At 44.0% G+C, this 14,230-nt stretch overlaps 1 protein-coding gene and 1 pseudogene across 2 annotated transcripts in view; one reads left to right on the plus strand and one right to left on the minus strand.

The window, feature by feature from the left end:
• Kdm5b (lysine demethylase 5B) overlaps positions 1–14,230 on the minus strand; it is a 59,769-nt gene extending 45,539 nt beyond the window's left edge. Inside the window, exon 1 of one of the 2 annotated variants that reach the window (XM_021229140.2) lies at positions 13,858–14,230. In XM_021229140.2, coding sequence (XP_021084799.1) covers positions 13,858–14,061 — 204 coding nt within the window. In that variant the 5' untranslated portion in view covers positions 14,062–14,230. The remainder of the gene's footprint in view (positions 1–13,857) is intronic. The other variant, XM_005073384.4, reaches the window with a different exon arrangement.
• Positions 7,916–8,888, plus strand: LOC101825833 (annotated as a pseudogene).

Consider the following 14,230-nt stretch of genomic DNA (forward strand, 5'->3'; position numbering starts at 1 on the left):
CCTGGAAAGAGAGGATGCCACAAACACACAAAGTATTCTACAGCCAAGTGTGTCAGCACACCTGTAATGCCAGCTCTTACAAGGCTGAGGTAAATAAAGTCTTAGACTAACAAAAAGAAGGCTGAGGTAAGAATGCAGTAAATTCTAAGCCCTCCTGAACTACATAGCAAGAGCCTGCCTAAGGGGAAAACAAAAAACTATAGAATCACCAAAAAGATTAAAAGTTTAAGTTTAGATCCATATCTGTAGAAATTAATGTTAAATTATACGGAAGAATGTCATAGGAAGGAAAACATATTGTTTCTTAATGCCCCATTGCCAGTAAGAGGAAGATTTGTCCAGACCTTTGCTCTCTCATACTTTACAAAGGCTACTACTGGCTTTCAGAAAGGAACCAGGACGAGTATATGGCTCGGTGTTACAGCATTTGCCTGGCAAACCTGAGGCTCTAGGTTCAACCCCAGTTAAGTAATGAGAAAAGGAAACCCATACAGGTATTTTTTTCAAAGGAAGGAAAGAAGGGGGAGGGCTGATCAGAGGGTGTGTGTGTATCAGCGTATCAACAGACAATTTTAGGGAATCATTTCTCCTTCTACCATGGGGACCCCAAGACTCACTCAAGTCATCAGACTTTAAGTGTCTTGACCTGCTGAGTCATCTTCCCAGCCTAAATATATAGTCATAATATGCTGTCTTTGTGGTGAAACTTACATACACTAAGACTTAAAAAAAACCATAGGTTATTCCTTGAAGTCCTATTCTAAAACATAAGATGCAGAAATGGCATGTTCCTGCCGGGCATGGCGGTACACTCCTATAAATCCCAGCACACAGGAAACAGAGGCTGGACAATCAGGATAGTCCAAGACCAACCTCTGCTACAAGAAATGCTGAGAAGACAGTGAGGAGATTATGGTCTCAAAAAGCATTTGTCACCTAAGCTTTTATTGCCTAAGTTTAGTTCCTCCTGGATTCCATATAAGGAAAGCACTGACTCTACAAAGTTATCCTCTGACCTCCACATCAGTACCTTGGTACAACCCTGTACATACAAACACACATAATAAAAAAAAAATAACCTCTAAAAATGGCACATCAAAGAAAAACATTAAGTTGCCAATAGGCCTATAAGAGGGATAGAAAAATAGTTTAAGATACTTTTTTCATTAATAGAAATCACTTCGAAGCTTTTTCTACCCACCAAAAACAAAAAACAAATCAGGGAAAAGCGGTAAATGTTCTTTCATTTTGAGACTTTCAAGGGCAAAGCTATACTCCAATGGAAAAAATTACAAAGTAGGCGGGACATGGTGATGCATGCCTTTAATTCCCAGCACTCAGGAGGCAGAGGCAGGTGGCCCTACCTAGAGTTCCAGGATATGCAGAGCCAGTCGGAATTGAGACTATATGGATACTCACTATCACAGAAAACTGCGTCACTGTTGGCAAAGTCTGGCCTTGTGTTGCTGTTTTAAATGAGAGATGGGGAAGTTATGAACTGTCCCAGGCTGGTAAGATGGCCCACGCTAGTGAAGTTTCTGACAAGCCTGAGACTGCTCAGTGGCTAAAAAGCACTTGATGCTCTTGCAGAGTGTGTAAGTTCAATTCTTAGAACCCACATGGCAGTTCACAACACCTGTAACTCCAGTTCAGAGAATCTGCCGGGTAGTGGTGGCACTCAGGAGGCAATCACACTCAAGACCAACCTTGTCTACAGTTTGAGTTCCAGGACAGGCTCCAAAGCTACAGGGAAACCCTGTCCCAATAAATAAATAGTTAGTTAATTGATTAATTAAATAAATAAAAAGTATGGGCTTGGCCGGGCGTTGGTGGCGCACGCCTTTAATCCCAGCACTCAGGAGGCAGAGACGGGTGGATCTCTGTGAGTTCGAGGTCAGCCTGGTCTACAAAGCGAGTTCTAGGACAGCTTCCAAGACAATACAGAGAAACCCTGTCTTGAAAAACCAAAAGTATGGGCTTGAAAAATGGCTCAGAGATTAAGAGCACTGGCTGTTTTTCTGGAGGTCCTTGAGTTCAATTCCCAGCAACCACATGGTGGCTCACAATCATCTGTAATAAGATCTGGTGCCCTCTTCTGGCATGTAGGGATACATGCAGGCAGAACTCTGTATACATACTAAATAAACAAATCATAAAAAAATAATAATTACAGTTCCTGGGAATCTGATACTCTCCTTCTGGATTCTGTCAGTACCAACACACTGTACAGTGCCACACACATATTTTTTAATAATTTATTTTTATTTCATGTGCATTTGTGTTTTGCCTGTGCATGTGTGAAGCTGTCAGATCCCCTGAAACTGGACTCAGGCAGTTATGAGCTGCCATGTGGAAGATAGGAATTGAACTCGGGTCCTCTAGAACAGTCTGCTCTTAAGCACAGAATCATCTCTCCAGCTCAAAAATTTAGCTGTGCACTCAGGAGGCAGAGGCAGGCAGATCTCTGAGTTTGGGAGGCCAGCCTGGTCTACAGGTGAGTTCCAAGGTAGCCAGGGCCATAAAGAGAAACCCTGTCTTGAAAAGACAAAAATAATTTATAAGTGAAAAAAAAAAGACAACATTAATAGATGTATGTAAGAAATCATAAAAAGGCTCTAAAAAGTATTTGTGGGTTTTTTTGTTTTGTTTTGTTTTTTTGGTTGGTTGGTTGGTTATGTAGTCCTGACTGACCTGTACATAGTAACAGGCCTGGCAGCGGTAGAAAATACTACCGTCAAAAAATAAAAATGAAAGAATAATTCATAGACCACAAAGCAGTCCTACACAAATTTCATTCTGGGATTTATTTTAATTCCCTTTGCTTTCAAAACTTTTAAAAATTTTTAACTTTCAAAACAAAAATTACAAGAATTGTATTATTAAAGGGCTCAGTTATTTTTCTTAGCACTCAAGAAATGCTAAGTGAAGGGAATTAAGGAAGAAGTCGAAGACTGAAAACCCTCAGAAAGGACTGAGAAGCAGGTAAACATTATCCTTAGTCCCAGCACTAACTTAGCAACAACCACTGCAATGGTCAAAAAGGAAAACTTAACCCATGTAAGAGTAACTTAACTGCCATAAGAATTTCCTTTGTAAGCCGGGCATTGGTGGCGCACGCCTTTAATCCCAGCACTTGGGAGGCAGAGGCAGGCGGATCTCTGTGAGTTCGAGACCAGCCTGGTCTACAAGAGCTAGTTCCAGGACAGCCTCCAAAGCCACAGAGAAACCCTGTCTCGAAAAACCAAAAAAAAAAAAAAGAATTTCCTTTGTAGATAACAATTTATTAGCATCCATATCTACTATATTAGAATATTTCTTAAATGTTTCTAATTAGAGTTTGACACACACACATATTCATATATATATATGTGTGTGTGTGTGTGTGTGTGTATATATATATATATATATATATATGGGGGTGGGGTATCGAGACAGGGTTTCTCTCTGTAGCTTTGGAGCCTATCCTGGCACTCCCTCTGTATGTAGACCAGGCTGGTCTCAAACTCAGAGATCCTCCTGCCTCTGCCTGCTAAGCAGAATTTTGTTTTGATGTCTGTTTTGTTGTTTTTGTTAAGAAGCTGTTATATTTTGAGTTCTGATAATTAGCAAAATGAGAAAGTACGCTCAATAGAAGCTACCCAAGTCAGTATTGATTCCCTCCAGGCACACCAATTAAAATCAATGTCAAAAGCCTGATCTTGAGGAGTAGCTCCTCTCAGCACACCTCCACCCTCTAGAGACTTGGCCTCCGGGTGCAGATTCAGGTTTCCCCTACTTCCTTCCTTTTAAGACATTTCCATCCCTTTGTTTTGTGATTCCTGCTAGACCCATAGAGCTCTACCATGGACCCACAGCGACCACACCAGGCTGGGACTCAGATCATCACTGCATTGTTTCAACTCTGAGAAGCTCCTTTTTGTTTGTTTTTCAAGACTGGATTTCTTTGTGGCTTTGGAGGCCGTCCTGGAACTGTAGACCAGGCTGGCCTCGAACTCGAGTGCTGGGATTAAACGTGTTTGCCACCAACCCGGCTCTGAGAAGCTTCTTACAGTAGACAGTAATTAACCCTGGGACCCACAACTGGACAATGTGCAGAGAGTGGAAGAATTTGGAGCACTCATCTAAGTATGAAATAGAATATCTAGAAAAAATCAAAATAAATTAATTAAATTAAATAAACTGGGAGCTGAAGGATGGCTCAGTGGATAAGAGGGCTGGCTACTCTTCTAGAGGACTCCTAGCACCACACAGCATCTTACCACTGTAACTTCCAACACCTTCAGACAGACAGGTGAAATACCAATGCACATAAAATAAAAAGAAATCACTTTCAAAAAATAAAAATAACCGGGGGGTGGTGGCACACACCTTTAATCCCAGCACTCGGGAGGCAGAGGCAGGTGGATCTCTGTGAGTTCGAGACCAAGCCTGGTCTACCTATCGAGTTCCAAGACAGGCTCCAAAACAATACAGAGAAACCCTGTCTCGAAAAAAAAAAACAAAACAAAAATAAATAAATAAAAATAAAATAAGCCAGGGTCCAGCAAAATGTTTCAGCTCATAAAGTATTGCCCCCATGCAAAGGTGGAAGGAGAAAACAGACTCCAAAGTGGTCCTGACCTCCACAAGTGCGGTGCATGTGTGCCTACACTTCATGCTATCATACAATATATAAAGTTCTAACAAAAACAAATAAGCCAGGTATGGTGGCTCATATTTGTAATCCCAGTCAGTACTCAGGAAGATGAAAGAGGAAATACAAATTTTTTTTCAGTTTATAGATGTGGCTATAGACTTCAAATTAAAGATTCGGGTACTAAGAAAACCTACATCTAAATCAACCAAGATGTCAGCTGAACTACCTGTGAGACCATGTTAAGAATAAAGTAGGGTGTTGGAGCATGGCTAAGCAGTTAAAGGCATGAGTCACACAGTCAGGAGGACTGGAGTTCCAATCCCAGAACCTGTATAGCAAGCAGGACATCCTGTAAACACTTAATGCCCACTTCTGGCCTCTAAGGTACACAGAGTTCACTAATCCCCACATATATACATGCATATGCTAACACAGAATAGACATGCACAAATTCATCTTTAAAAAATAAAAACAGCTGGGCGGTGGTGGCGCACACCTTTAGTCCCAGCACTCGGGAGGCAGAGGCAGGTGGATCTCTGTGAGTTCGAGGCCGGGTTGGACCGACAGCCTCCAAAACAATACAGAGAAACCCTGTCTCATAAAAAACCAAAAAATAAATAAATAAATAAAAATAAAAACAAATAAATAGGAGCTGGAAAGATGGTCAGTGGTTAAGAGAAAACACTTGCTGTTCTTCCAAAAGACCTAGGTTCAATTCCCAGCACCCCTATGGCAGCTGACAATCATTTGTAACCCTAGTTCCAGAGGATACAATACCCTCTTCTGACCATTGTAGGCATCAGGCACTCAATAGTGCACACACAGGCAGGCAAAACATCCACACAGAAAACAATGAAGAAAGTAAAACATGATAATACCAGTATATGGGAGGAAGAGACAGCAGGATCAGTTCATGGTCGTTCTCAATAAAAAGGGATAATGGGCACCTTGGATTGAATGAGCCCGTCTCAAATAAACAGGATTATAGTCTTCACATTCTTGTAGGAGGATCTCTGTGTGGGTTTCTTTCAGAATTTTTTGGGCTTACAGGAGAGTGGGTAAGGGATTACAGGAGTGTGGATGACCCCAAAACAGACAAGTCACTTAAAAAGTCTCACCACAGCTATGAATGATGACTTCCCTATGGCTGCAATGAAGTCTTCCTTCAGTTAGTTAACCTTCCTCACTCTACTCTAGCACCCCCAGTTTGGGTTTTCTAATCAAGATTTCACTATACAGCTCAGGAGGGCTTGAACTCATAATTCTGTCTCTGTCTTCTGTCTCTGCTGAGAATATGCTACCAATCCCAGGTATATTCTAGGGTTGGAAGTTGAGGGTGGGGTTTCAAGGTCTCACTATATTCCCCAAACTAAGCTAACCTAGAACTCATTATGTAACCGGAACTGGTCTTTAACTTGATCCTCCTGCCTCTGAACTAATGCTAGGATTACAGGCATGCATCTTATTCTAGTTTTGATGTTTGGTATTTTGCCTTTTTCCAAGTTTCACTCAAAAAAAAAAAAATCAGCCAGGCGTTGGTGATGCACGCCTTTAGTCCCAGCTCTCTGGAAGCAGAGGCAGGTGGATCTCTGTGAGTTCGAGGCCAGCCTGGTTTACAGAGAGAGTTCCAAGACAGCCTCCAAAACAATAGAGAAACCCTGTCGGGGGGGGGGGGGGGATTAAAATAAAAAAATAAAACTTTTTACTGTAGGAAAATGAGGGATATGTATTTGGCACTGATTTTTTTTTGTCTTGTTCCCATACTCTGCTTAGCAATAGGTAAGAGGAGAAAGCCACTTAAGTTTAAGCTCCTGCAATCCATTAATTAATTTAGACAGTAGCCCTAGGTCAGTGTCAGATCCCTTTAAAGCAGGATGAGAAGGCATACACACTGGGGTAAACAGACTTTATCCAACCAAGGTCATGATGCAATCAGATAAAAACTCTAGGGCTGGCTGGGAAGATGGCACAGCAGGTAAAAGTACTTACTGCACAAACATGAAGATCCAGAATCCTCAGAACCCATATAAAATCAAACATTATAGACAGCATCTACAATTCCAAGACTCTAAGGCAAGGAGAGACAGAATCCCCAGAAGTAAGAAGACTAGATAGCCTGGCATACATAGTGGAAAAACAAAGAGACTGTCTCAAGCAAGAAAGAAGCCAGGACCAATATCCAAGATTATTCTGACCTCCACATACATATGCTATGAAATGTGCACGCCCTCATTTTCAGGCTTGACTATGAACATAGACACACACAAAGGCACCTTTAAAAAGGTTTTAAAACTCAGAGATCCTCCTGCCTCTGCCTCACAGAGTGCTGGGATTAAAGGCGTGTGCCAGCACCACCTGGCTAAGAAATTGGCGTTGGTGGTGCACAGATTTTAATCCCAGCACTCGGGAGAGGCAGGCAGATCTCTGTGAGTTTAAGGCCAGCTAGGGCTATTACACAGAGAAACCCTGTCTCAGAAAACTATCTTGACAGACAGACACACACAGCGCCTACATAGTGCTCAGTGATAGATGACTTACCTAACATGAACAATGCCTCGTGCCCATCCTCAGTACTGGAGGAAAACCAAAACCCTTACCATCCAATACCATATGTTAACTAGGATTTTTTTTCTCAAATAGAAATTGCAGCATCAATGTTGAAAAATAATTACTATTCTGCACAGAAGTTACCCTAACAATCAACCCATTACTCTTCAAAAGTCACTTCCTTCTCTGTCTGAGTACTCCTGACTCTCAAGTGTTCTGTCAGGCAAAATGGCCAGTCTGACCAGGAAGTCAGAAATAAAATATGGCAAATTCCAGCTATGGAACAAGGTAGACAGGAAATGCCCTCCACCCACTACACACACACACACACACCTCTGCATGTGCTAAAGACTTGTCCTCAAAATAGTTAAGTTTCTTTACAAGCCCCCAAAACTGTAACAAGACAAAAACACTGGCTAAAACCCAGGAAATATAATCCTCACACTAGACAAAGTGAGTATCACTCACTAAATACTAGAAAGTTCACTCTAAATTGCTCAAATATTACCTGTAACTGCAATAGGACAAACGCTTAAGCTCAGATGTGCTCTACAACTGGATTGGTTCTCATTCACGGACTGGTGCTCTTCCTGCTTTTGGTTGTGAGCCTAACCTTGAACAGCCGAGCCATTTCTCCAGCTGGCTCTTCCTAATTCCATCTAGAAAAACAGCTACAGGAACTATTTTCTGTACTTGTAACTTTTTTAATAATAAAAGTTAGGGGTGGGTACCGACGCCAGCCGCCCAGACTCTGGCACTATGGTCATGGCGGAGGGGACGGCAGTGCCGAGGCGGAGCAGGCCAGGCACGAAGGCGCAGGATTTCTATAATTGGCCTGATGAATCATTTGATGAAATGGACAGTACACTTGCTGTTCAGCAGTATATTCAATAGAATATTAGGGCAGACTGCTCCAATATTGACAAAATTCTTGAACCACCTGAAGGCCAAGATGAAGGTGTATGGAAGTATGAACATTTAAGGCAATTCTGCCTTGAACTAAATGGACTTGCTGACAAACTTCAGAGTGAATGCCATCCAGACACGTGAACTCAGATGACAGCAACTGAACAATGGATTTTTCTTTGTGCAGCTCATAAAACTCTAAGAGTGTCCTGCTATAGACTATACAAGACACACACTTGATGGTGCTGCATGTCTTCTGAATAGCAATAAATATTTTCCCAGCAGGGTTAGCATAAAAGAATCATCTGTAGCAAAACTAGGATCATCAGTGTGCTGTAGGATTTATAGAATATTTTCACATGCCTATTTTCATCACCGGCAGATATTTGATGAATATGAAAATGAAACATTTTTATGTCATCAGTTTACTGTATTTGTGATGAAATATAATTTGATGTCGAAGGACAACCTGATTGTACCAATTTTAGAAGAGGAAGTTCAGAATTCAGCTTCTGGAGAAAGTGAAGCATGAAGGGAATCATGTAGAACAATGTACTGATCACATAATTAACAATTATGTACTGTATATATATCATTTTAGACACAGCAATCATGTATCCATATTATAGCTTATTTGTTTAATGTAGGTTTTTGTATGCTTGTGTTGCCTTGTAAAATGGGAAATACATTTTAAGTTATTCATGAGCTGTATATTCACTGGTGTGGCACTCATGGTTTTTAAATAAGTTTAGTATTATCTGTTTATAATGCCTGTTAATAAAAGAATTTACAGTTTGGTTAAAAAAAAAAGTTAGGGGATAGTGAGATAGCCAGTGGGTGAAACACATGCTGCACAAGCCTGACACCCTGAGTTTGATCCCTGGGACCCATATAAAAACCAGATGTGATGGCATGCATATGTTACCCCCCACTCCAGCACTCTGAAGCTTTCCAGCTAGCTAGCCAGAACTACACCTGGCAGAGACAGCACCTGGCTCCAAAACAAAATGGAATGAGAAAACAACTCCTGAAAGTTGTCCTCTGACCTCTACAGTAGCGCATGTGCAACTGCCTGTTCCCTCTCCCCACACACACAAACAACACAGACACAAATACTAGAAGTTTAAAAATTAATTTGTACCCTGGTAGCTATGGCTTTGTCAAGAAAGTAGTATTGGGAGGAGGAGGGAGCTTAAATGATTTTTAAAGTTTTGTGTGTAAGTATGTGTACGTTTTTGTGAAATGTGCTGCATGTATATATATACAATTGTGTGTGTGCTAGTGCATGCACCTGTGTGAGTGCAACAAGACCAGAGGAAGGCATCAAGTACAGTCCTATGTCTGCTTTATTCCTTAGGGGCGGTCTCTTGGAAGCTGGAACTTACATTTCTGCACTAGGAATCCTGTCTTCCTCCCTGCTCAGTACTGGGATTACAAGGGAATGTGGGATCATACCCAATTTGTTATGTGAGCATTCCAATTGGAACTCCAGTCCTCATGTTTGCACAGTAAATAGCTCTTAATCATAGAACCATCCCTTATGTTTTTTTTAAGATTCATATTATGTGTTTGTTTGCATGCATGCATATATACCCAACATATGCTGCAGAGATCAGAAGGTAGCATAGGATCCTGTGGAACTAGATTTATGGATGGCTGTGAGCCACTATGTGGGTGCTGGAAATCAAACCTGGGTCCCCAGTAGACCAAGTGCTCTTAATCCCAGAGCCCTCTCTCCAAGTCTTTTGTTTTCAGACAAGGCCTTACTATATAGCCCTGGCTGGTCAGAACTGTTATGTAAACCAGACTGACCTGAGATCTACCTACTCTGCCTCCTGAGTGCCTTCACGAATTTCTCTCCATAAATGCTAATGTGGACCAAGAAGACAGCAATGAGTGGCTAGGAAGATGGCTCATAGCTAAGAGCTCTTGCTGGTCCTGTCCTGCAAAGGACCCAGACTTAGTTCCCACACCCATATGGCAGTTTACAACCCTCTATAACTCCAATTTCAGAGGATCTGATGCCCTCTTCTGGCCTCTATGGACAACAGCCATGCCCATGGTCAAAGTACAAATAAATATGAAACAAAAAACATGAGAAGTCTGTAAGGTGATCCCATATAAAATTATATATAATGTTAAACCCTCTAAAAGTCCCCTTTTTGGCAAATTTCTGCATACCTGTTATTCATGTATTCCAACACTCTAAACAAAAAGCAAATTCCTGAGTTTGATCCCAGAATCCACATGATAGGAGACCAAACTTCTACAAACTGTCTTCTGACCTCCACATGTACACTACAGGGTAGCATGCATGCATGTGTGCAAATACACTCTCACACACACACACTCACACCCTCTCTCATACACTCACACACACACACACACACACCTCTCCTCCCCCCACACACACACTAGAATAGACATGAATAAGCTCTGTTGTCATTAGCACTTCTACCTTACAAAAGTGTGTATGTTAACTTCCCCCTTGCTCTCCAGGAGTGGAGTTAACAACCTCAAAGATGCTTAATGCATTACAACAGTCTTAAACCTCATGGCTATAAAGATGTAGATGAAGAATTCAAACAAAAACAACCAAAGGAAGTGAAAAGTGAAAAATAGCCTTTATTGTGCCATCTGGGGTTTGATTTAAAAGTCTGACTTTTGGTCATTGTCAAAGGAGAAATTTGTGGAATCTGCCCAACTACAGCCATGTTAGATATCTGAAAGCAAGAAAGTTATTAAAGCTATCAAATACAGTTCCATCAAATTTGAGAAATTCAAAGATATTTACTGAGCAGCCAACTTTTTGACTAATATTAGCACCCCTAAAATTACTGATCTCCAAATAGTACAATGTGAAAATAACACTTGTACTTATAATACTTGCATCTTAAAGAAAAAACAGAAGTAAATTTTTAATGTTTAAAGGTCTCACTTCTGAAAATAAGCTTGGCTATCCCTTACACTTTGAAATAAGGCTTATTACTGTCTTTAAACCTGAAGTTTGCAGATAGTCTGATTCACCATTTTTATCACATTTACCTTACACTACATTTCCACAAATTTTTATCAACTCTTAGACAAAATAATGTAAACATCCTAAGTTCTCAAGTCAAGCAGCTTAAGACCCTCACTAAAAAATACAGGTCCAAAACAAAGCTAAGTACCATTAATTAAAGAAAAAGCTAAGAATAAAAGGAAACAGAAATGCTTTTAATTTTCCCCTTACCTACTAAAAGTATACCACAATCTCCAAACCCCTTTAATTTAGCCACTAGGGTTCCAAAAACCCAATGAACAGAAATTATCTAGAGATAAAGGCATTATAAAGCTACCGCCATGTAAAATATTTTCTATTTCTTAAGGGTTTATTTTGTTGCCATATTTCAACTATATGAAACCACTTGTTCTTACTTTCCTAATACAAAACACTTCCTAAACAAAGACTGTTTACATCTCTTAAGAAGCCTTTGTTCCAGGACCCCTCTGTTCAAGAGCCACAACTTCTGAATTTTCTTTCTTATGGTTATATCAACAGCGAATACTGGCAAACTCTTCTACATTGGCATAGGAGTTTGTTAAACAAAGGAGGAAGCAAGTCCCCTCCACACAAAGGAGGGCTCCAAAACAGCACTACTTATGTTTGTAGATTATTTCTTCCTCGTTACCCCTTTCCTCTCAGGCTGTAGTACAAAGTACTCTCAATACAAAATGGTGGCCATCATGTGTGACATTCAGAATGGGAAAAAGCAAAACAAACGCACAAATCCTCAAGACTGCCATTATTCTGCTAGCAGATGAGAAATGGGTAGCCAAACCTAACCACAGCAACACTATTTGTCGAAGAAAACATCTCAGCTCTATAAAAGGCAAAGAAGGTAAGATAAAGGACTTACCCCAGCCCTGGTATACCACAATGCCAACATGGAGGACAGCTCACAGGAACCTAACTCCTCTATATTTTTGTTTCTAATAACTAAGCCAAGTTTCCTAATTTCTGAGCAACATCCCATTAATGCAAGCATCCAATATTTACGTTCATCTTTCCTGACACATTAATGTAAAGCTATATCGCTCAATGTTTGCAACATTCATGACCTATTCTTCAAAATTGAAACATTAGGGCTAACCAGCCCAGGGTGTAACTTGTGCAGGCCTCTACAGTAACAGAAATAAATGTACCTTCCTTTAAGCAACAATCAACCCTGTTCCACTTCACCAGGCAAAATGAATCTTATTTCCAAACATTTCCCCTATATGAGCTGACCTGGCCAGTTATTTTCTGAAGCATTTATTTCATTTGTTTTCAAAGTTGTCCAAGAGAAACTAAAATATGGTGTCTGTGGTTTATTTTTTTTTCTGGTGGTGGGGGTTGTGAAAAGATAAGGCTTATTCAGGGATCTCTCTCCAACAGCTTTTCTAGAACAGAATGATTATGTGTACAATCCCGCAACTCAAAATGCCATTACAAAGAGCAAGTTTAAGGAAGAAAGGGCTAAAAGGGGTGGGGGGGGGGTCTTCCTCCACTTGTGTGAGAGCAGGAGAGATGGAAAATTCTTAAAACGGCAGCCAAGGCAGTTAAACCTCTCTAACCGTCCCAGCCGGTCCAACGGTCGTTTGGGCCAACTCAAGACTCAGGCTATCCCAAAAGATAGGCGAAAAACCTGGGGTGTCGCAGCGCATCCAGTTCCGGCTGCGGGGGGCGGGGGAGAGACGGGGGACAGAAAGAGTGGGTCGGGCTCTTGGCGGACGTTGCAGCCGTTAGGGCTGGCTTCGAGGGACACCCCACCCCTCACAGTCCCCCTCAAGCTCGAGGCGCTAGAGCCACCGCTGGTGGGCCGAGTAGGGTGGGCTGGGGGCCGGGATGAAACCTCCAAGAGCTCGTCTGACATCTCTCCTACAAGCACGGCCTGTCCTCCACCTCAGCCCCAGCCAGGCTTCCCCCGGGAACAGAGCCGTCCCACCCCAAGGCCGTGTGGGAGCGCCCGCCACGGGGGGGGCAGGCATCGGGGGTCCCGCTGCCTGTCCTGCCCCCCAGGCTCCAAAGTGCACCCCCGACACTAGCGCCCCCAGACACACTGCCGCTGCAGGGCAGACCCGCGTCTCCTCCCCGCCCCCAGTGGCGCCGGCCGCCCCCTGCCCTAGCCCGGCCCCGGGACTCCGGGAGGCCGAGGGACCAGGTGGTGGTGGGGGACCCGGGTCCGGAGGGTGGGGCGCTCAGGTGAGGACAGCTCCGGGCCGACGCCGCCACCACACAAAGGACCAGGGGCTCCCGCCGCCATATTGAAAACTTTCCTCCTCACACGACAACTCGCAAGTCCCCCACCCCCACCCATCACACACCCCCGCACCCCGGGGAGGAGGCGAGGACCAGCCACCGAGCCGTGCGGGCCCAGAGCCCTGCCTCCGCGTCCGCGCCTCGGCCGGGCTCCGGAGGCCTCCCCGGCGACCACCCCGGCGGCTGCCACCAACCACTCCAGCCCGCACCGCTGCCGGGCCGTGTCGCGCACCCGCCCTCGGAGACGCACCGACCCGACCCTCGGGCCGCACTGCCAGAGCCCGCCGGGCTCACAGTCCGCATCCCACCCGGACAAGCCCCCGCGCCTCCCTCCCGACGCCGCCAACTCCCACCCTCTGAGGAACCCCAAACTTGACGGGGCCCGTGGGGAGACCGCTCCCCGCCCCCGCGCCTCGGGCCTCCCGGGCCGCGCGTCCTCGTTCCCTCCCCCAGCCGCGAGCAGGATCCGGGGTGCTGGTTGACTCACCGCCGGCGGCCGCACCTTACAGATCCCAGTCTGCTCGGCTATGGGCCGGATCTTGTGGATGAAAGCGAAGGGGTCCGCGAACTCTTCCCAGCTGGGCTCGAAGACCGGACACTCGGGGGGAGGCAGGAACTCGCCCAGCGGGCCCGGGCCCCCGAGCGGCAGAGCCGGGCGCGGGCCTGGGGGCAGCACGGTAGTCGGCTCCATCACCGCGACGTGGGCAGGGACGAGCACAGGCAGGCTCCCGCGACCGCGGCAGCAAGCTCCGCTCAGTCCGAAACCTGTGCGGAGGCGCAGCTCCGGCGACAAGTCCGACTTCTACTAGCAACGGCAGCACCTAGGGCTTTTTCAGCCTTCCTCCGACGACGTCTTGCCG

The sequence above is a fragment of the Mesocricetus auratus genome, unplaced genomic scaffold, assembly GCF_017639785.1.
Source record: "Mesocricetus auratus isolate SY011 unplaced genomic scaffold, BCM_Maur_2.0 Super-Scaffold_100676, whole genome shotgun sequence".
In the NCBI taxonomy this organism is placed as follows: domain Eukaryota; kingdom Metazoa; phylum Chordata; class Mammalia; order Rodentia; family Cricetidae; genus Mesocricetus; species Mesocricetus auratus.